The sequence below is a fragment of the Pomacea canaliculata genome, linkage group LG10, assembly GCF_003073045.1.
Source record: "Pomacea canaliculata isolate SZHN2017 linkage group LG10, ASM307304v1, whole genome shotgun sequence".
Lineage (NCBI taxonomy): Eukaryota > Metazoa > Mollusca > Gastropoda > Architaenioglossa > Ampullariidae > Pomacea > Pomacea canaliculata.
This window is the reverse complement of record NC_037599.1, coordinates 6,447,307-6,470,624: the sequence shown is the minus strand read 5'-3', so window position 1 is coordinate 6,470,624 and position 23,318 is coordinate 6,447,307. Positions and strand designations below refer to the sequence as shown.

The 23,318-nt window shown below is 36.3% G+C and overlaps 1 protein-coding gene across 1 annotated transcript; it reads left to right on the top strand.

Moving 5' to 3' along the window:
• Positions 1-876: 876 nt before the first annotated feature.
• Positions 877-23,306, top strand: LOC112573821. The gene is made up of 19 exons (XM_025254452.1): positions 877-1,195; positions 1,594-1,653; positions 2,408-3,366; positions 5,300-5,377; positions 5,946-6,040; positions 6,271-6,351; positions 6,627-6,702; positions 9,650-9,717; positions 10,488-10,563; positions 11,146-11,251; positions 11,716-11,809; positions 13,951-14,095; positions 14,590-14,649; positions 16,093-16,284; positions 16,740-16,808; positions 17,667-17,744; positions 18,363-18,413; positions 18,802-18,852; positions 20,065-23,306. Exons 1-19 carry the CDS (start codon positions 1,036-1,038, stop codon positions 20,482-20,484), a joined length of 2,919 nt encoding a protein of 972 aa, XP_025110237.1. The 5' UTR covers positions 877-1,035; the 3' UTR covers positions 20,485-23,306.
• The last annotated feature ends 12 nt before the right edge of the window (positions 23,307-23,318 follow it).

Below are 23,318 nucleotides of genomic sequence, written 5' to 3'. Positions count from 1 at the left end.
TCTACCATACACAACGGTATTGATGCTGCTTCTTAAGGCAGTTTTGGATTGTTGCATTCCATGTTTACAGAGCAAAATTTCACAGTGTGATTGCAAACAAGGTACATCATGCATCCTCAGATTCTTGACTATTTGACAAACTTCAGAAGGTTGGGATTTTGATTAGTATTGCCAAGTAATACAGGGCTTTAAGTAGAATAAATCACCAGCTCATGGGGTAACTGGATTAATGTGCCATCCAGAAATTGATAACGTTATCACATAACTTTCGTAAGGCAGAACCTCTTCTGATAAAAAACAATCTGTAATCATGCTTTTCATGAATGATATGCAAGATTATAGACTCCTGAAAAAAACATTGAAAAAATTTAATACACCTATGAACTATTACATCCTTTCTAGAAGTTATATTGTCATTATGCCATTCACCAAGTGCATCAGAATAAAGTGGGAATTAGAATTTTACAAAAATCATAGTTAAAATCCAGTCAGCATACCTCCGCCACCAAACTCCTCAGCAAAAGCATTATACGCTGTCCTATGATATGAAAGAACAGAAAAGAAAGATGGGGATCGCAAGACAGATGATCCCATTAACTACAATGTTATGTGAATCTTCAAAGACTTGGTGAGAAATTCGGGATTCTATATGACAAATGTTACTTGAATGGTGTTCTACCTGAGATGAGAAGTAGCTACCTAGCACTTCTGAATTATGAGAACTTTATCAACTGGTGTCACATGCTTAGAAAGTGTCCGTAGACGAGATCTGAACCTATAGGTTCTGTCTCAATATGGTATCATAGCAAACTTGAATTTTTACAAGACTTTTATTCATCACGGTCCGTGGTAAAGAGCAATCATGCAATGGGTTCTCCTGAAAATTTTTTTTTCGACATGTGCACGATAGTTTTAATTTTTTTTGCTTAATCACGTCTCAACTGGAGATAAAAAGTCGGACGGTAACTTCATCTTGTAGTTAAGGGAAATAATCTAACCGTGGTTCGAGACGCCGGGGGATCTCGTCGCAAAGCTATGGCGAAGGTTTTGTTTGTACTCTACGTTCCAGACGATATTAGCACAACTCTAGGGATTACTAAAGAACCTGGGAAGGATGGTGGAAAAGAAGATTCACAGCCGAGCCCAATTCACCGACAGTCATCAGCAGTAGACAGTTTTCTACCTGTTACTACCAGTCTGCAGCGTTTGCTTATTTTCTTCCTAGTTCCTACTTTAGCCAATTGAGTTAATAGTTTATACGTCTGCTTTTTTTCCAGAATTAGTGTACAACGTGAACATCCCTCAAAATGCGTGCAACATTTGCTTTGAAGAAAACAGTCGAGAAAATTTAGTTCTAAAACGTTTCTAGTACCATAGTAAATTCACAGAGGACTTCGTATATAATTTTACTGGATAGAACTAGTACTAATGAAGAAGCTACTGGGCACCTTAATTGGTAGTCCTTTTTTGGCAAAGCAGTCAGTATTTTACATGGTAAAATAAGTTTTACAATACTAGTACTACTTTCTTGATGATCAGTTATCATGAAAGTTTGACAGAGTTCTGTTGCAATTAAAGTTTCTCCATCTGCAGACGTCAAGGAGGAAGAACAAATAGACACAGTGACGACTGGAACAGAAAACGATGAAGCTGGTAACTGCATTCTTTGACATTTATATCAACTATTTTTATCATAGCAAAAAAGTTATAAGTTTAAAAGAAGACTTTAAGAACTCTAGGTTGTAGGTAACTATTAAACAGATGGTAAAATGAAGTATGGGGATAGTTAACAGTGCGTACAGAGCTAAAAACAAAGATTGTGAAGGTTTGATATAGTAGTAAATTTGTTTAACTTGCTTTAAGACATGGATTTCTTAATAAGTCAGTGCAGTAATATGATATTTTCTTAATATTTTTTTTTGGTTATTGTGCAGCCAAACAATGGAACTCTTTCCCTTTCCATATCAGCCACCTACCCACTATTGAATCCTTTAAACATGAACTGAAAATACACCTCTTCCGTAAACAGTACTCTTAACAACCTTTTTCATAATGCTAGTCCTTTTTCACACCCTTCCTTTTGCAATATCATGTTACTCTCAGCTCTTGTTCTTGTTATTTGGTTCCTCTTTGTGTTTTCTGTATTTGACTTTATTCTTTGTTTAGTACGGTTGTTTATTCTTTTATAGTTCATATGTTATTTGTTTTCCTGCCCCTCGTATGCTGTCCATGTTTTGTTCTCGTTCTTAAGTGTTAAGAGCATACTCCTTAGGAGTGTGAGTATGAGCTTTACAAATTTTGCATTGATTATTATTATATACACTGCAAAGTGTAATGTATAATACACTTTATGAAAAAGACAAATACACTATAATGAAAAAGACACAAATTCTTTGTATTCTGGCAGCATCAAAAGATCCCACCCTAAAAACTGAAGCAGTGCTAAATGTAACATCTTCGTGCAAGGCATCAGATTCGAACTCATTCATTACAGCAGTTGTAAGTATAAAGGATGAAGAGAACAGGCAGGAAAGTATACCGCTGTTGGAACTTCCCTTGCCAGAAATGCAAGATGTGCAAACTGCTGATAAAGCTGACAAATCACATTTGGTGGGTGATGAGAAATTACCAGGATTAGAGACCAGCATGGATGAGGTGACAATTTCAGAAATAACAGTGTCACAGACTATCTCAGAATCTAAACCTGACGAGATTCAATCAAAAACCCTTGAAGACGATGAAATCTGTACAATGCTTAGGAATTTTAAAGTTGGGGAAAATCTGACTGATGATTATTGGGATTTCAGTCTGGAAGAACAAGCTGAACCAGCTTGTAAAGCAGATCTCATGAACTCTAAATTTCCTGAAGATGAGCATCTGCCTGATGGTTCTGAAAATAACTCAGGTGAGACACCTGCCAAAATATTTGATTCACCTGGTGCCATTGAAATAGGTAGAGAGAATGAGACTTATTGTAAAGATAAAAATGAGGAAGAACTGAAGCAAGTCAGCAGTTTTAACAAAAGAGATGAAAATAGAAATGCCTTAGGAGATACCCCAAACAGTGACCAGGCAGGACAACAGCAAGATGGGAAGGTATCAGACTCTGCAGCTGAACAGAAAGAAGCAAAACCATCAGGCTCAGCTCAAGTCACAACTCAAACAACTGTTAATGCTGTGCCTACAGTGCCACAATCAGCAGATGAAAGACGTGATTCAGTACCATCAACAGTTGTCCAAATCCCAGCTGCTGGTAGTATGCCATTACTCTTCATACCTGCAGGAGTTGTGGATACAGATCTAGATAGTAGTGCAGACGCTCCACATGATATGATGGCATTGGTCCCAAAGCGCCCTTTAAAGGAGGTAAGCATGTTATTAATGAAAGTGATTTTCTTGATTGTGCCAGTGAACATTTTTGAACAAAGAGGTACTTGACATACCATCTTAGCTTTGTAGAACAATCACTTTGTGATTCAAATTTTAAATTTTGTGCTTTTGGAACAACACTCCTTATATTTCATTAAAAACTATGTAACATGTCATTCATTCACGCATTCATCGCCTGACTGGCAAACAGTAATACTGGTCTACTTTTATTAGTTGTTAGGAAGAAGAACCAAATAGATATTGCATTTAACATTCACCAATTCGGCCTGTCTTAGATGCAGGTGAGCAGGTCCTGCATATGAGGACCAGTACAGTCCTTCACATTTGTAAGCCAGTTGTTTCTCTGTCCTTCTTGGCATCAACCTCCCTCCAAAATAGTTTTAGATAGAGAGTTATGCTGGGTCACATAGCCAAACCAGATCAGCAGCACTGCTTGATTGTTGCAAGAAGAGGTTCCTGGTATTCTATGTTCTTTGTTTTACAAAGTCAATGGTATTGTGTTCCCTGTAAGAGATCCAGAGCAGCCTCTTTAGGCACTTCTTCTTGCATGCCTGGAATCTCCTCTCCATATTGGCAAGCAGAGTCCACATATCACTTCTGTACAGCAGGACTGGGATTACAAGGGACTTGTACAGTCTGTACTTCATAGCAGACCTGATGGTGTTGTTGTGTCAGATCCTGTTTAGCCTGGCAATTACCTCTGTCACTATTATGATCCTAATGTGGGCTGGGCGGTGGGGGTGGGGGGTGGGGTTGACGCACTACCCAAAATAGTCCTCCAGGGGTAAACAGAAGGAGCACATCAAGAGGGCAAACAGAAAAAGTAGTGGTTGAGTAACATCAAGGAGCTGACAGGCAGTCAGATGGTAGACCTATTGCAGTCCGAAATGTTTTAGTCTTGCAACTTTTCCCAAGTCAAAGCGAATGGAGTTGGTTGTGGCATTTCACCTTTAACTTTGACTTCAAGTTCATTAGGACAAGGTTAAAATCACTGCTTATGTCAGCTCCTGGGTATGACCTTGTTTTAGCCTTGTTAATGCTGGATTTGAAATGTGTTGGCAAAAGCAGAAGTCAAGTTAGGTACAGACAAAATCATCTAGAGATGTTGTGATATTGTGAGGCATAGTAGAGATGCAAATGGAATTTGATATATGCATTACACAAACTATTTTCCATAAGCTGAGATTAACCTGTATAATTAACCTGCATTAGGGCAGAGCCAAATTAACCATATAAATGACACCATTTTATAATTTTCTTATTGCTGCCTTTCTACTTATTCTAGTAACAGAAAAAAAATTTGATTATTATCATAAGAGATGATAGTTAATATTCTACCAACAAGAGGATTAATGATCAAAAGTGTGTATGATGTCAGACATAAACATCATCATGCACTCAAAAGGGTCAAAACTCTTATGTTATATCTAGATTTGCTTATGTCATCATAGCTACAGCAACTGAGAGTTGGGACAAAGTACCTATTAGGCATATCTGCAGACTTTTGCAACATAATTTTGACCTCTTTTTGTACAGCATGATAATTACAAACTTGCCTTTGCAGAAGGAAAGAGGGCTTATTCACTGATATTTTGAAAAGTAAGATTGTGTATCAAATTCAGATCAGTGATTAAGCGGAAACAAGCAAAAAACTGCAAAAAGAACTTTTATGCTGTTAGCTTACTGCTTCCATTAAAATTTTTAAATTTTAGAGACTAAATATTAATTAATGGGGCATCTATATTTTGTTTTCAAAAATAAAAGTGATCATTTTATGTGGATACATCATCCATGTGATTCTAATAAATTTTATGCACACATTACAAATAGCAGGAAAAGCAAACATACTGATGTTTTATTCAAGTAAATAGGAAAATATCCTGATAACATAAGAAACATTTTGTTTCAGCAAATTGTTGACTGTCTCAATGGGTTTGGTGTGAAAAATGTGGCATGGATCAAGTGTTCAAAAGATAGAATGTGGCAGGTAAAAAAATATCTGATTCATTGCACAATAAAATCATGATTGTATGTGCATATGCATAAAACACACAGGGATATTCCTTTTTCCTCAAATTGTTTTAGATATACACATTTTAAATGACTTTTATGCATTTTAAAGGACTTGAGCTGAGGATGTAGTATTTACAGTTAAAGATAGCAAAATAAAAGTATTATTTCATTTTTTTAACATACTAAATAATTTTTTGTCTCATTTCAAGCTGTATTTACTTTTATCGTGCATATTTGTGTGCTTATTCACACTATAGTTATCAGCACTTTCACCTAAATGCATGAAGATCATTAAAAATTGAAAAGTAGGTCAGTATTTATTCTTGAAACATTTTATAAAAGACTTTTTCTGTAGGGGGGTGGGTGGTGGTGGAGGAATTGGTACTACATTACTAAAACTTTTTTTTTTAAACAAAGGAACCAGTGTCTAAATTTTTAAAAGCAGAAAATTTTTGTTTGTTCTTCATCCTTTCATATTTGTTTTTTCATTTAATGCAATAAATCCTGGAGTATTATAAAATAAAATATACTTTTTGAAACAGGTAACTTTTATTGCTTCATCTGGAATAAGGTGTGAGGAAATCTTGCATACACTAGAGGGTCTTGGACTTGGAATTATAAAAAAAACTTCTATCAGGTATTTTTTTTTTAATTTTATCTTTTACTTTTTTTCAGAATTTGATGTTGTCTGTTGGTTTTGTTGATTATGAAGGCTTTCCCTTTTTACAATAGCACCTTTGTGAAACTCATTCCAGTCTGTAATAGTAATGATAGTGTAATGAAAGTGTGTGTAAGAAGCAGTGCATAATGTTTTTCATTTGTAAAAATGTTATGAAGTGTCAGTCTAAAAACTGTTTCTGTCACTAGTGTAATTCAGATTTCTATACACTCTGAAGAAACGGACAGTGAAGAAGAGAGTGATCTGGGAGAAGACATATCTGTAAAAACGTATGTACAGACAAATATCTCTGCTTACCTACTGTGATAGGAAAGCCACCTTTAAAAGAGACAGCAAACATATCCATATATCAAAAGTCTGAACTTGAATTATTCTTTTGTTTAATGATAGTGTAATAAATAGAAGTAATTATAAGAGATTTTATTTTGTTGCTAAAATGGTTGTTTTGGATGTCCTTTTTTTTCTTTCACATTATTTTATGCTGCTAGATCTGTGTTTGTGATAACACATTGACAATTGTTCTGTCATGCTGACATTGGTGCAGAAAAGAAGAAAAAGCTGCTGAGGAGAAAATGAGTGAATTTAGGAAATCCATCAAATCTCGCATGGTTGTTGCACAGGTGAGAAATGCCTTTCATTCATAATTTTTGGCATTTTGCATATATACCCATGTTCATGCAGTCATTCAAGATATATTCATGCAAAGCAAGTTCACCACAATGCTGTGATCTACAGCATCAGAAACAAAGAGACAAAAATATTATACAGTATATTTAAATATTCATTATCTTTTTCCATGCACTTCATTCATGTTTGTCATGGTGTCATTTGTAGGATGACGCTTGTTTTTCTTTTGTTTTTCTTTCCATGGTTAACTTTCAGTTTGTTCGTAGCCTTTTATGCATGGTGTATGGTGCTCACCTCCACTCAGGGAAATGGACTTCACAATTATTATTATTAAGTTCCTGAAAGAACTCTAGTCATGACAGTTTCCTAGAACAGTTTATAAATATCGTCCTGAGCAATTTGTCTAGTTCCTGCAAAATTTTCCATTTGTTTTGGCTCCCCTCTCCCCCCACCTAGTCCTATGGCATAGTACAAACTTTTTATTGTTTTACTTCCTTTTTTTGTCCAAAAGAAATATTTCAAAATTTTGCTGCAAGAAAATGTTAAGTGTTACTCCATATTTGTATTAGTTTACCCCTGAGGTAATATTATGTTTCTCATATCAGTTTCACACAGCTGGAGGTTTGGTGTTTATGTAAAAGGTTGCACTTTTCACATACTGCACATCCTTCCTGTTGCATTTATACTGAGAAGCTCAACATCTAAGAATGAAGCATAATCTGTGAATCTTTGGTTCATTATATCTGCCAATTTTCAAACCCCGAAATACTGTGTTTCATTTTCCTTTTGACTGTACTAGATGTCATGACCATAGGAGATAAATGGTTACATTGAGGTTAACCATTGAAAGTTGTCTTCATGGTGTGCAGAGTGCTCTACTGGTCAGGTGAACAACTGCCCTTTAACAGCTACAAAGGCAAATGCAAGACCATTACAGCAATTCTTTTGATGGTTCCAGTGGTGTTTATTGTCTCTGCTCTTACCACATTAGTTACTTTAGTTTATACCTTGTTACTCCTTGAGGAGCATAGGACCACAACAACACGTCACCAGTGACCCAGTTTTGGGCAGCCCCCCTTAGTTGGGCCCCATGTGGTTCTGATGTCCTTTGCCTCACACTTTACTGTTCCTCTCCAAGTCTGCTTTGGTCTCTCAACTCTCCTGTTCCTCTGAGGGTTTCAGTCAAGTGCCTGCCTGGCAATAGTATCAGCTGGTTTGCGCAGTGTCCTATCCAGCCCCATTTGCACTTTTTGATGTTTTGGCTAGTGGAATTCTGGTTGGTTCTTTTCCACATACTGCTGTTGGCAATCTTTTCAGGCCAGGATATGGCGTAGGCATTGGTTGGTAAAGGTCTGGAACTTGTTGTTGATGTTTGTCACTCTCCTGGTTTCAGAACCATACAATACATAGGCTGTTGAAAGCATGCCTGTAAAATTTTTGCTGCTGTTTCTGGGTCTGCCTTTGATGCTTCTGGGGGTATGCCGTCTGGGTCTGCTGCTTCGGCACTTTTCATGATTTTGATAGCTTCGATGATTTCTGTCTTAGTATGAGGTCTGGTGTTGACATGAAGTTGTTCAGTTGCTGGTGGTGTGTCAGGTAAGGATAGACAACGAGGTCGTTTCAGGATCTCTTTGAAGTGTTCCATCCAGCGGCCCAGTTGTGCAACGGTTAGCACCTGTCACCTATACAGTGAAGGTTGCCTGTCTTGGGTTCAACTCTCGTCTCGGGCACGCTGTTCTTTCTCTGTATGTGGCATCTGTTTACATGGCTGGCTGCCTTGCCGTCATATAGCCATAGTTGCTGGCACGGCGTAAAACACCAATTCCTCCCCCTTTCCCATCCAGCGGTCTCTTCATCCTGTATCCCTTGTTGTGGTCTTGCTGTCTTTGTCTTTCACCAGCTTATTTGGGTTAATGCTCCTGCCTTACAGAGTTCGTGTTATTTCTGAAAAATACAATCTACAGCTAACCTCTTTTGAAAATGGCTGGCCATACATTCTCTTTTTCCACTTTAAACCTGGCCTGGGTTTTGATGTTCTTTAACTCCAATACCTATGACCTTCAGAAGTTGGCATCATTTTGCAGGGTCAAAAAGTTTTCCTGTTGTCCCAAGCTACTGCAAGAAAGGTTTCTTAGCTTCATGCACTTTCAGCTGACCCAGGTTTTTTGCAGTTCCAAGATGATGGTTCTGTGTGGTTGATGATGCATCTGGCATTCCTGGCTAAGAATCATTTGCCTTTAGTGCCTCTTGTGGTTTGGTCCTTGCCAGTCTCTTGAAAGCACAATCCAGCTTTACTGCAGGGCCCAGTTCTCTGCATTTACCTGAGGTGATTATGGCTAATTTGGTGGATCTGAGCTTAACTTTTTCTGCCTCTCAGGAAAACCTCCTCAAACCTTGCCATCCTGGATTAAAGTGGTGATAAAAGGTGCCATGATGTCCTCAATAGGCTGGTGTTCTAATTCTACCTTTGGTCACACTGCTTCTTTGGCACTATTGGGAGCGATCTCGATGGTGAAACAGGCTGTCAATCTGACTGTCACAGGTGGGTTGTATGTACTTCCATCCATATATAGTTTTCAATGGTCATGTCATCTGGTACAGTCAAAGAAGAAATAGAAGTTGTAGAGTAAATTCTTTTTCTTCTTCGACTTACCAGATGATATGATGTCAAGGCCCTCCTGACCTTCCCGCTGTTCGGGGGGGAGTATTAGTAAAAAAAAAGTGCTGTTCTGGCCTTGCATTTTCCTGTATAGCTGTTAGAGGGCAGTTGCTCACCTGACCAGTAGAGTACTCTGCACATCAGGTATGTACTAGTTCACTGTCAGGGAAACAACTTTCGAAGGTTAAAGAGGTAGTGTAACCCTTTATCTCCTTTGGTCATGTTACCTGGTAAGTCGAAGAAGAAAAAGAGAATTTACTCTCCAATTTTTTTTTCTGCAGGTGGTTGAGTCTGTCAGAAGTAATGCAGAATTTACATTTGATTATGTGGTGCTTCTTGTGGTGGCCAGGTAGGAAGGAGGGTTTTTCCCAGAGGTGGGAGAGAGGTGTAGTTGTTATTTTTTAGAGGAACAGTTGTGTGGTTTGGTAGGTAATATGTCATGTTTGGTGCCAGATATAAAGTTTGCTACTAATCTTTACTTAATGTTTGCATCAGGTGGAGAAAATGAAGGGAAAAAACGTTCAATATTAGTTTCGTGGGAGACCAGCCATAGCTGGGTTATTAGTGTCTGTCTTGTGTGAATGTAAATTTGACAGAGAGTTGTGTACATTTGTGTTAGCGTGAAGAGAGTAGAGCTGTCACACACACACACCTAGCAGGTCAGTTTGGGGCCTCTCTCTTTGTTTATCATAAAACTCAATGTCCATACATATTAACCAATCTTATAAATGTAAGGTAAGGTAAATATCATCTCATAAGCTTTTCACTCATTGGTGGGGTGAGGTGTTAGAGACCTCACTTTTCTTGGGGCCAGCTTTTACTTGAGGGCGGTGCCTATCTCTCCCTCATTGCCTTACCTTCCCCAACCCTCTAAGGAGTCAAGTACCTAATCCCACCAGCTGGGTGGGCTGGGGGAAATTTGCTGTGCTAATCGAGCATTGAACCAGCACAGTCTCATTTCAGACGCCAATGCTCTAACCACTTGGCTGTCTGCTTCTCCTATAAATGTACTGTGGTTTTATTATTAGTACTAATTCTCAGTTCCCATTTGTTGCGGGCTTTTGTTTTGAGTTGCTTGTTTGTTTTTGTCATATCTTGTACTTTGAATTGTTTTGTCAGTGTGATTGCAGCATTGGGCTTGATGGAGAGCAGTTCAGTGGCATTGGTAGCTAGCATGCTCATCTCACCACTCATGGTAAGCCCTATTTGGTTCATAAATCAGTATCCTTGACATGTTTACTCCATTACCACAATTGTGCAGCATAGTGTCTGTGTGTGATGTATACAATCTTATTATTTTATGTATGCAGCTGTGAAAAGTATGTCAACAAGTCTGTATTTATATTTTGTTATGTGATGTTTTTGTGCATGCTAGAAAATATATATAGATCCTTTTCCTCATGTAGTCTGCCAGTCCTTTTTTATGCTGATCTGCTCCAGCATGCTTCATATGTAGGTTTCTTTTTGGCTTGTGTTAATGGCTGTTAAATGTGCCTTTATCTGTTTCTTTGACAATATATTTTGATCTTTATCTGTATGTATATTATGCAGATTTGTGTAAGAGTATTTGCCTCTCTTTTGTAAAGTGCATTGAACTTCCTGTTAATCACATGAACTCTAAAAATGTCCTCTATTCTTGTCAATAACAATAGTAACTGTTATTAGTATTCCATTTTTTTAATCTTACTCATTTCTTTAGAATATTCAAGACTAATTACCCTTTGTCAGCTTATGTCAAGCCTTTGTTCAAATGAGTGAAAGAGTGCTTGGTGAACAGGGACCAATTCTTGCTGGCACGTTTGGAACTGTGATCCACAACATTTCATTGCGTAACTGTGGTATCAGGTCAGAGCTGTATGGCCTTAGCATCTGCATCATTTCAGGTGTTTTAGAGTTTATTTTGTCAATGCTTGCTATAGTAATTGCAGTTAAAGTGTAATTTTCAAGCTAGGAAGTACCAATGTTGTAGCTTAAAAACAGTGATGTTAGTACACAAGTAACACCCTATTCCCCTCTCATCAGGTTTTTCATTTTCATAGAAAGTGGAAAACACATTTGTCTTCAGTTTTTAATTTTTTATATAAACTGATACTGCACTGTCAGTTTTGGTTTATGCTATCATGAATGGATGCTAACTTTATAGTTTGGTGTATTAGTAATTTTTTTGTTACCTGTCCATGCATTTGCTTCTGTGATAGCAGTCTGTCATGCCTGCAGTACATTTTAACAAAAGTAAAATTACCTTTCATTTTTCCATGATTGTTTGAGATTTCTGCAGATAAGGTTTAATTTTATTAAGTCAGTTTTTTTTTAAATTTAAGAGTTCATGTTTATAAATTTCTGGCAGGTTTTTTTTATGGACTACTCACAGCTGGAGCAGAAGCATCAGAAATAAACTGGCGTTCAACTCCTGGGTGGCCCACTGCAGAAATGTATTCTAGGTATACAAACACTATTTTAGCACTTTCCTCAATACTATTTTCTCTATAGAGACATGCTGCACGTGAGAGACATAACCTTAGTATATTAAATACTACGTGACTAAATATTATAATAATAAATGCAAAATTTGTAAAGCGCATACTCACACTCCTAAGGAGCATACTCTTAACGTTTAAGAACAAGAATGAAACATGGCCAGTATTCAAGGGACAGAAAAACAAACAAATAAAATATGAGCTATAAAAGAATAAAAAAAAAACGTACTAAACAATGAATGAAATCAAATACAGAAAGCACAAAGAGGAACCAAATAACAAAAACAAGAGCTGAGAGTAACATAATACTGCAAAAGGAAAGATATGAAAAAGGACTAGCATTATGGAGAGTGTTGTTAATAGTAATAAGTGGGAATTTATAAAGTGCAGTATCTCAGCCAAAGGCAAATTTATTGCGCTGAACAAGATCATAAAAAATAGTAACAAAGATGTACAATGAAGAACAATGCGAGGACTCAGTGCGTTCCGGCAGTAAAGGGCGATAACTATAGATTTAACGGTAACAACTCCAGAGAGGTTAGTGACATCAGGAGAATACTGGGATGAAATTGAATAATCTTGAGAATATGAAGATATGTTATCACATGAAATTGCAAAAGGGTGATCATCACTTCAGTTTACTCAATGTAGCTCAAGGTCTCTGCCGAAGCGAGTGAAGCGGGCGAATGGAATCCAGCCAATAGATCCAAACAGTTTGACTTCAAAATAACATTTTATACCATCCCGTTGCAAACTAGAAGAGGAAGCAAACTAAGAAGCGCATGTAAACATGAAGGTCCAACACTTATCCAAATCGAAGCGCTACAACAAAACATAAACAATATCAAGGAAAAATAATCCCCTCAGCCTGCTTTGAGAAACTGGATATATGACATATACTTAAAAGGAAAATGTCTATGTGGCCTGTTTTATAAATTTACATCTATAAATTTATATGTATTATGATTATAATTGCACACAGAAGCATATCAATGTATTTTGATTCTTATTCACTTGTATAAGAGGGCATGCAAGTTCATACACATACACCGCAATCCACCCATTTAGTGTTTTGTCTGAGAGTCTTTGCAAGGTATTCTAAGTAATCCTTTAAATGTGCACGAAAACCTCACCTCTTCTGTAAACATTACTCATAACACCCTTTCCCACCATGCTAGTCCTTTTTCACACCCTTCCCTGCTTGTCTTCCGTTTGCAGTATCATGTTACTCAGAGTTCTTGTTCTTCTTTGGTTCCTCTTTGTGTTTTCTGCATTTGATTTTATTCTTTGTTTAGTACCTTTTTTTTTATGTTTTTATAGCTCATATGTTATTTGTTTGTTTTCTTGTCCCTCATATGCTATCCATGTTTCGTTCTTGTTCTAAGGCACTAAGAGCATACTCCTTAGGAGTGTGAGCATGCATGTGCTTTACAAATTTTACATTTATTATTATTATTAAGTAGAAGGTGTGACTGATCTAAGGAAAATTCATCTACATGTATAGGAAAAAAATTCAAAGGAAAACATGGACTAAGATGTTAAGTTTCTCTTTTTTTGACATCCGTTTATTATATAAATGCAAGAAAAACAGTATTTTGCTTAAAAGTTTTCTACCATCAAAATGGCCACTTTATTGGGAGAAAGTGTGTTTTTAATTAGTCTGTGTGATTTTAACCAGATAAGATCTATTTTATCAGCAAGAACCCTATAAATGTTTCACTGAGAAGAAGATTTGGGTAGGCTTACTTAGATGCTGTGAATATGGGCTCTTCACTGCTTCCTGTTGGAAGGTAGAATAACAAAAATAACAAAAGCCCAGGTACAATAACAAAAATGGATAAACATGCTTCATGAATACAAATTATGAGTATCAATGTAACGAGGTTATTCTGTTGATTAAACAAGACTAGGAGCATCAACTAAGAAATAAAAAAGAAAAAAGCCACATGCATTGCTGTTAGATACTCTTTTCAGTTACTTTTTGTTGTTATGGACAATATGTGTATTATTCGCTGATATTCAGGGATGCATGTCATGGATTGCATAAAATTACTTATTCATGACCAGATTCATGGATTGATTGAAATTACTTATTTTATTACCAGAGGTGTATATCGAGGGCTAGTCATAGGAGTGATGATTGCAATCCCATCTGGCGCTGGTGTGGCTCTTTCAGTCCTTGGAGGAAATACAGGTTCTTTAGTTGGTGTGGCCATCTCAGCATCCTTACTTCCTCCTGCTGTTAATGCTGTAAGTTTTATCAAGTCTTTGTGAGTACGTACATGTGTGTACACTTAGAGTCATTAGATACTTGTGGACTTAAAAAAAAAAAAATACTGTAATCTTTGTCCCCTGACTGTTACTATCTCCACCTTTTCCTGTGTTCTTGACAATCTCCATTGTGCATGTGTGTTGGTATGTTTGCCTGATTGTATTGCCCTTCTCACCACTACCTGCTGCCCTTTATAGCGTGTAAAGTGCATTGAGCTCACCTTGATGTAGGAAAATGTGCTGTATAAATACTATTAAAATGTATTATTATTATTATGACATATTCCTTGCATACATGTGTCTGTGTATCTGAGTGTGTGTGTGTGCAAGTGTGTATTTCTGTACATGTGTGAGAGAGAGAGAGATCTAGGTTCAAAACAATATTAGATGAAGAACAGCATTATAGTGATAAAATGTTAAAATGTTGCTGGATTGATGAAAAAATAATTTTAGATATTGTTGAAATCAACCAGGGAATGCTGTGGGCTAATGCCATTGTTACAGCAATAGTTCCTCCTGGATTGAGTTTTAAGGTAAGCCATACTTGTTGCTAAGTAATTTTCATTTCTTCTCCCCAAACATCTCCACACCTCCTTTTTTTTTTTCTTGCTCTCTTTCTTCCTGAGGATCATCGGGATAGCCTCCTTCATTTTTTATGGTCTGTATTCTTCTCTTAATCCCTTTGATAAATCAGCTTACTAATAATAATGAAAATATAATAAAAAGTCAGTGTGTGCTTTATGTGCTGGAAACAAATATATAGTAACATGGTTTGCGTGTGGTGTTTCCCTGCTGGGCATCAAGGTCAGTGTGATTTGAATGAAAGAGCAGAACACACAACAAATATAGTAACACAGTTTGCAAACTGCAACAAAGGTAAAGATAAGGAGGAAAAAAATGGAGAGCAGTGCCACACCATCCCATCTGCATCTCATGTGGGAGAGCCTGGCTGGCCCAAACTGGCTTTTTCTGCCATCATTTGAACTAAATCCTTTGAAGTTATTGGTCATCATTGATTGAAGGATAAGTATGTACATATATAAAAAATTTAAGTTGTTGTCCTTAAGTTGCTCATTTTGTCATAGCTTTAATTATCAGCCCAGTCAGTCTCTTGGATCTGCTCATTCTGACTTGTATTTGTCATATACCAGATGAGCTGCTGCTCTTTTTTTTCATTTTCTGGCCCCAGCTTCTGGATTGCTTTGCACTATCATCTCATACATGTATCATCTTCGATGCATTAGAACAATGATGCCCAACTTTTTTCGGCCTGCGGGCCATATACATTTCCGACATGCGTGTCACAGGCCGCTTCACCGCAAAAATACAAAAAAGAAACAAAATAGAGCAGATACAATTTTTATTAGAAACAAGTTGTACTTATCATTAATTATGTTGTAATTAGTGGGATATTTGAAGTTGTTTTCCCGAAACGAACTTCTAAATGTCCGGCTGCATCGTAGAGACACCAAGTCGGAGCACTGAAATGTTCGTCCATCGAAAAAAAGATTGAGAGACGCCCATACGTAGGGATGAATACTTCTTCCCCTTTTTTCGTTTTCTTTATTTTTTTTTTATTACTAACATGCTGATTTCCTGCACTGTGGGCAGAAGTTTCGCGTGCCGGAAGGCACCGTGTCGCGGGCCGTAGGTTGGGCATCCCTGCATTAGAATATGGCCATAAGCTCCACTTTTTCTGGGAGAACTGGTGGCTTTCATACCGTCCTGTGTGAATGTGTTCTTTATGTATAGGTGTGTGTGTGTGCGCGACAGAGAAATTATTAAACTGATTGTCTATATGAAGCTAATTGAGATTGCTGCCAAATTTAGATGCACTGTAAAAATGTTCTTATTTTCGTTATTATTAGTAGTAACTTTTACAGCAAATTATAAATGAAAATTGTTTATCATTACAAACTTTCATCCTCACTCTTCCTTTTATTTATCATAATGGTTCGCTTTTTTTTTTATCTCAGAACAAGACCAGTGAAGCAGTTTATTTCTCACAAAAAGGCACAGCGCAGTGCCCTTTGCCTGAAAATAACGACTATATGCATATTTACTTTTGCAATGTGGCACATGAATTTGCCTTGCTTGGAGTTGTTAGTCTTCTGCTGACCATCCTCAATATAATTTGTATTTTCGTCATGGGTGTCTTATTTTTAAAGGTATGCAGATATAATTATTCAGCCATTTTTAATGTGTGGAATTTTTAGTTAATTTGCTTCAATTGTTAAGTAGTTTCTTGAAAGATGTTTTTGAAAAACTAGAATATGAATTTTGCAATCTGCATATATTACAAGGAATAAAATTTTAGCTTTAAATGGTTTTCTTCCTGCTCGCTCACTGTATATTTCTCTTTCAATGACTGTGGTATACATGTGGACAAGTAGATGCATGCATACATGTTCATGTCCGGTCTGTGTGTGCATGTGTATTTTTTAAAATTTCATAACCAGAAAAGCATACTAAGATTTTGTATCTGTAAATGTACCTGGTGTTTGTGTAATTTATCAGTTTCATTCTAAATCATAAAATTTACATAAAGTGGTAGCATAAAAGAAGCATAGAACAGTTTTCTAATTCTTTACTAAGGTATTCTGGCACGATACATTTTTTTCAGATAAAAGAAGTTGCCCCAAGGGCATCTCTCAGCAGCACACTGAAACAATTTTTCAAAAAGGATATCAAGGTTATCTTACATTTTTTGTATACATGCTTAACGCTTTATGTTGCTTCTTATTATCATATTGCCACCATAGTTAACTGATAAACCATCATGGCATATATCCAAATGGATAACACTTTATTTGTGCCTGAGGGCAATTTGGATAGCTGTGAGGCTAATGGTTAGTAAATATACCAGTTATCTCTGGCATCATCATTGTGTCCAGCTTAGTGCAGTTCATTGTCACCCAATTATGCTGCATGCCATCTACAGTTGGTAGCTGCATGGCTAATGGAAAGTAGGGAGCTAAGCTCCTTACATTTAGCTCCTTACATTTTATGATCATTTAAGCTCATTGCTTCATCTTAACCATACAGCTAACATATGGTGATAGTGCAGCTGGCTCCTGGTGACCACCTTGAAGGCCTGTAATTTATTATTAACCTTACAACCATGTTAAAAAGGATGAAGGGTTCTTTATGTTAAGAGAATGGGTAAATAAATATGTTTGCACATTTAAAAAATGCAAACATTCATGTAAAGTTTAGTTCCTTGACCTGAGCTGGTCATCAGGGAAAACATTTCCCCTTAAAGGAATCATATTCTTGTTCAAGGTCTTTCATATAGGATTCCTCTAAGCTCTGCCTTTTGTCAGTTTATCATGGTCTGTTGTAAACTTATAACATTGTCTTTTCATATATAGTAGTTAGTAAACTTATGACAATTGTTTTCAGCTTTTTTTGTCTATCATATCTTATATTTAAGGCACTGCTTGTGAAATAGGTACCTGTTCATCTTAGATTTTATGTATTGCTTAAATAAGCTCTGGTTTATCAGTTTGTCTTAGTTTGCTACAAGTATAAACATCTGGGATTCTTGCAGGTTGCTCGAGAATCTTACAGCACTGTGAAAGGACCTCAATCAGCAGCTCTTGGCAAGCAGTGGTTGGAAGAATATAAGGTACTTCTGGCATCTTTATCTTTGGAAAAAAAGTCAAAACTATGACATCAGAAATGTCCACAGATATGTCTAATTTACAGCCCCAGCTGGACATGCTCTTTATATGCAGACATGCATCTATGCACATTAATGCTTTTAACCTATCTATGCATATTAATGGTCAAGATTTTTAACCTCTTTCTGTACAGGATGTTTGAAGGGTTATATCTTAAGATAGAGGTGTGTAATTGAAATAGTATTTTGTACTTAGCTCATTCCAGTTATTTTAAAATACATTCTAAAAAAAAAACATTTCCTGGTGATTCTAATAGAAGTTGGGCATATCTTTAAAACAAAAGACTGAATTATCTCAAAACATATCTGAATCTAGGATCATGTGCTTCTCAGCTCACAGCACAGGACAGACAGTACTTGAATAAACTTTTAACCTAAGTTGTCTCAAGCCAATGTTATGAAATACTGTCAGCAAGTGAGATGCTCTCTTCTCCGTTAAAGTATTCTGCTGGAAAGGTAATAATTGTACAAGTATTCCAAAAGTGGCTTGTAATAAAGGAAGATGGGGACTAGAGTTTCATTTCTATTCTTGTAATTTATTTGAGTGTACTTTTTTTTCTATAGAACCTGAAAGAGGGCAGTACAGTAGATAGAAATTTAGTCGAAATGCTCAAGGTAAGGTTTTGTCTCTGTTCACTAGTTTGTGCTTCTGTGAGATAATATGCCTATTCAGCTATTTAGTGTTATGCGGGCAACTGTGACAGAAATTTTATTTTTAGGATTGTATTCCTTTCCTACATGCTGTTATTTTCATACATAATGTAATTTACTCATGAGCACAACACACAACAGAGTGTCTTATCTACACAAATATCAGTAGTAAAATTATCTACTTTAAAATGCAAGCTGTAACAAATCAGCATGGTTTAAATTGATGCATCTCTTGCTTATGTTTAGCGATTAGAGTGTTTACTTGCAAAGTTTACACAAAGTAAAACAATATTTCACATGTTTACATGTGAAACTTTAAACATTATTCACTTCTGAAATTTCAAAAATACAGAATGTGGACAATGAAACAGATGTGGAAGCTGCACTTGGAATCCTTCAAAAGGTCAGTGTATGTTCTCATAGTGTATTAATGATGTTGACAATGACTGGTCATCCTTGTAACATATCAATATGTTTATTCTTGCACTATACATTAAAGCGTATAACCCCATCTTTTTCACACTTGGCACTTTCTCTGATAGAAAATAGAAATCTCTGTGTGTGGTGGTGGTGGTGGTGATGGTAAGGTACGTGTGGATGTCTGTTAGAGAACGTGTGATTCTTTTATTCAGTAGGATGTAGCCCTCCCATCCCTTTTTCAAAGATACAGACAAAATGTGGTTAATGTGTACAATGGAAACAATGAAAGTGAATTTCCATTTAGGAGACTTCTCTTACTCTGATTTTAAATGAATAATAAAGATGCAGCTTTCTGCATGCATCTTCACTGTTTATTAATGAAAGCAAGGAAGGAGAAATACTTGGGTTTCTAAATTATTTACAATTATTAAATTTCATTCTCAGACTACTTAGGAATGGGAAGACAAGCACTAATTGGATTTCATCTTCCCTAGCATTTCTACATATTGGGCAGATAAGATGTTCCGCCAAGTAACTTCTGTGTCTATAGAATAGAAATGTGAGCAATAGAGAGATCTGTTTGCCTTGGCCAAAAGTATTCTCAACATGTAAAGTAGCATTTTTGAAAGAACAGAGTATTTTGGGTTTATGATGTCAGATCTGAGGGCCACAAATCATATATTAATATATCAGTTTAATTACTTGATCTTTTTAATCTCCTACTGAAGTACTAAATATAGTCTAGTCAGTTGACTAATTTCAAGAACCACAAGAAAAGAAAAAAAGGAAAATGCATTTGTGACTCCCCAAGACCTATTTTTTTTGTTTGCATTAAAGTTTGTTGAGACATTTTTATGTGCATTTGAAACTTGATATGATAATCCATCATAAGCATGAAAGTTAAACATTCCCACAGGCTTTAGAGCTTTAACGCAAGGTTTTTAAAGAACTCACAACCTAATCCTAATAGCTGTAGACACTATAGTTAGAAACTGATTAATTGGATGACTCTTGTGTATAATTATGATTGTATTTTATATATGGGTTTTTTTTTTTACTGATGTGTTTGTGATGCATTTAAAAGTAGAATGCTTTTTATCTATAGTTACAGGAAATTAACTGGACATCAAGAAATATTCTGGATACCAGATATTGTTCATATTATTTTATGATGATACACATACTTTCTTTGCAGAAAATGCCAATGAATGTGCTCCATATGGGAAAGGATGATACAGACCAGATTTTTGTACCAGTTGTTTCTGCTTATGATACAAATTCACCATATTTAACCATGCTTCCTTACGATCAAACCTTCATACCTCATAGCCAGAGACGTAGCAGCAAACAGTTTACAGTGACGAAGGTTAACGAAAACTCAGATGACCAGACTTCTGATCATGAGAAAAATGAACCACCACATCATTCAAAGACGAGAAGTGAATCACTGCATCATTCAAAGACCAAAAGTGGACACAGTAAAGGGAAAAAAAAGAGCAAAAGGAGTTTGAGAAGATTAACTTTTGAGGAGCAAGAACCTTTAATGGGGACCAATGCTGAGAGGATGCCCATTGCTCGTCTAGAATTCACCAAAGATATTGGGCAAAGTAAATGAGCACGCAGAAACTGCACACATTTTTGGTGTGATTTTGCTATTGGCCATGCTCTGCTTGAGGCTACTGCTACTGCAGCCATGGAAGTAGTTTCACCTTGACTGCAGACTGTTTTGCTGACATAGATACTTTAGGATTTTGGAAGTACGGAACAAAAAGTGTTATATTTTTAGCTATGACTCCACTTAATCTGCCGGCAGTTTTCTTGAAAGCAGGTTATCTTAAGATATCTTTCTTTTTTTAATCAACAGACCAAAACAGATTTTGCTCTTTAGACCTCTGTTTTGCATTTAATTTAGACAAGATCTTGTTATTTTACTCATCTCCCTTATGTGATTTTTCTAGGTAAATGGAAGACACAGGTTAGAGATGTGTATATAACTATCAACAGACTGAACATTATTTCAGCAAGAGAGTGTTCTAAATGCTTATCATTCCCCTTCCCCCTTTTATGCTCAACCATTTCTTCCATCCCCGGGCCCCTATGTACTGAAAGAGCTTGTACTCTTGTAGGGTCTGTTCACTTCACTAGCTGAAGTGCATTGTGCCCTGGTTGTGGGACAAATTTGTTTTATCACAATTATTTTGTACAATGTGATTTTTCCTCCATGACTTAGAGCGCTAGATGCACTAGAACTCATGTGGTATTGACTGTCCTTTGTAGCTAAAACTTTTTTATTTACAGAACTAAAATCATGACGCCAGATTTCGGGTTGCATGCTTCCATGTGTCTTATTATCCATATGAATGTGTGCTTCGGACATGTGTTCATGGTCTCCATATTTACACTTGTTACATTCCTTTTCCCTGCTCTTGATTGTTTTTCTCAAATGGTGTCAAGATCATCATAAGGCAGGAAGTAATTGGCAGCTGATCAGACCTTGGATGCTTCCTTTTGTGTATGGACATAGAAAAGAGACTTTCTCCCCATCCAAGCCATTAAACTACTACTAACACTTTGAGACTATCAGAAGTTAACATTAATATCATGCTACATAATTACTGTGCTGTAAAACACAATGAGTTTATCCTGCTTAGTTACATCTTCTGTGATATTCAGAATGGCACATTCTTTAAAGAATTGATTGTCCAGCACAATTATTGCTTCTGAAAGGCACTATTTGACGGGTAATTCCTATGCAAACAGTTTACACTGACTGCTTATGCAAAGTGGCACCCATTTTACCTAATTTTTGGTACTTGTTTGGCATCCTTGACACAAAGGCTATGAAAGTCTTGATATCTTTGAAAAACAATCATTTTCGCTGTGTGGCATTAAAGGCAGTATCTGCTTTCTTTTTTGTGGGTATCTTTTTTAAACTGTCTGGAACTAAAATCACATGAACTTGGCTCAACTTTTACTCAGATATTTTTAGTGTGATACTTTGTGACTATATTTACTTCCAGATTGTTTACTGTTGGTCATTTTCCCATGACATTCTTTGCCCATTATTTTGTATCTGTTAGCCTGTTTGTAGCTAACCTGATTTATCTCCACCAGCCTCACTATTCATGTGTGCCTTTTGTTTTTAAATGGTTTGTCAACAACCACATTTATTTTATCCAAGCGCCCATTATTTTTTATCTATTAGCCTGTTTGTAGCTATCCTGATTATCTCCACCGATCTCACTATTCACGTGTGCCTTTTGTTTTTAAATGGTTTGTCAACAACCACATTCATTTTATCCAAGTGTATTGTTGACTGACACATTTATGCCACACTGCTGATTGCTTTGTTTGAAGAGTTTTTCTGTGATCATTTGTATACTTAGACTTGTGATTCACTTTAACTGTCTCTGTATCATCAGTTTTCTGAACAGTGTGATACTTTGGATTTTATTTGGTTACAGTGTCTCTGTAGTACATGTACTAACAATACCAATTAGAACAGACATGTTAAAAGGAGGGAGTGTAATTATTGTGTAAACTGATTTTAGAATCCTAACATTACAGTAACAATTATTCCATGTCAAACATTGTGTATATCTTTGAAGGATTTGTTAGTAACTGCTATCTTCAACCTTTTATAGAGCACATCTATCAGTTTGTGTACTAGTATTTTAAGAGAGTATTTTATCAGTTTACTGGTGACTGACCTAATCATATATTTTTATAACTTTTGCTATAATGTAGAATTTCTATAAGTTTTGTATTAAAAAACATTCTGTCCTTTATGTGCATCCTAAGATGTAGCCTGAAATAGTGTTGAAGGAGCTGAAGTTTTTTATTGGTTGAGGACCCCATCTAGTGTTAACGAAAAGAGTAGAAAAATGTGCATTGGTCTGTGGTTCTCACTTTCACTGGGTGCAACAGATCAAAGTAGTGCAGACTGGAATGCAGCTTCAAATATAATAAGAAGGCAAAGTTAGTCCTGTGACCTTATGGTCATTGTGAAGGTGGTGCCCATCCCCAAACTTCCTTAACTCTCCCATCATGTTTTTGAATAATTATACTCTGTGGTCACACTTTACATGTCCACATAGGTGTGCTAATGATTAAGAAAAACTTCTGTGCCTTATTTAATCTTCAAAATCTACTAATGTAGAAAAATAAACACTTACAAATAATTTGTGGATATGCTTAAAACTGCATCATAGGTTTTTTTTTCTAAACAGATCATTATTTTTTTTTTACAAACAGATCATTATTTTTGTTTTACTTGGGATTTTTTTTCTTTTATAGTGTTTGTACGTATGTAAGATTAAGAGGGGGAGCGAAGTTATGTACACCCTCGTAAAAAAACTTAAGTACTTTTTCATGTATCAGAATTGTTAGTTTTATTATGCAGTTGTTTTTTAAAATTAAAGTGTTTCTTTGTACTCATTTGTTTCCTTG

Excerpts from the sequence above, each read along its gene's own strand:
- LOC112573821 (XM_025254452.1), top strand. The coding sequence starts at position 1,036 with ATGGCGAAGGTTTTGTTTGTACTCTACGTTCCAGACGATATTAGCACA. Across the intron at positions 14,096-14,589 it reads TTCCTCCTGCTGTTAATGCT|GGAATGCTGTGGGCTAATGC; the intron begins GTAAGTTTTATC and ends GAAATCAACCAG. Across the intron at positions 16,809-17,666 it reads TTTTCAAAAAGGATATCAAG|GTTGCTCGAGAATCTTACAG; the intron begins GTTATCTTACAT and ends GGATTCTTGCAG.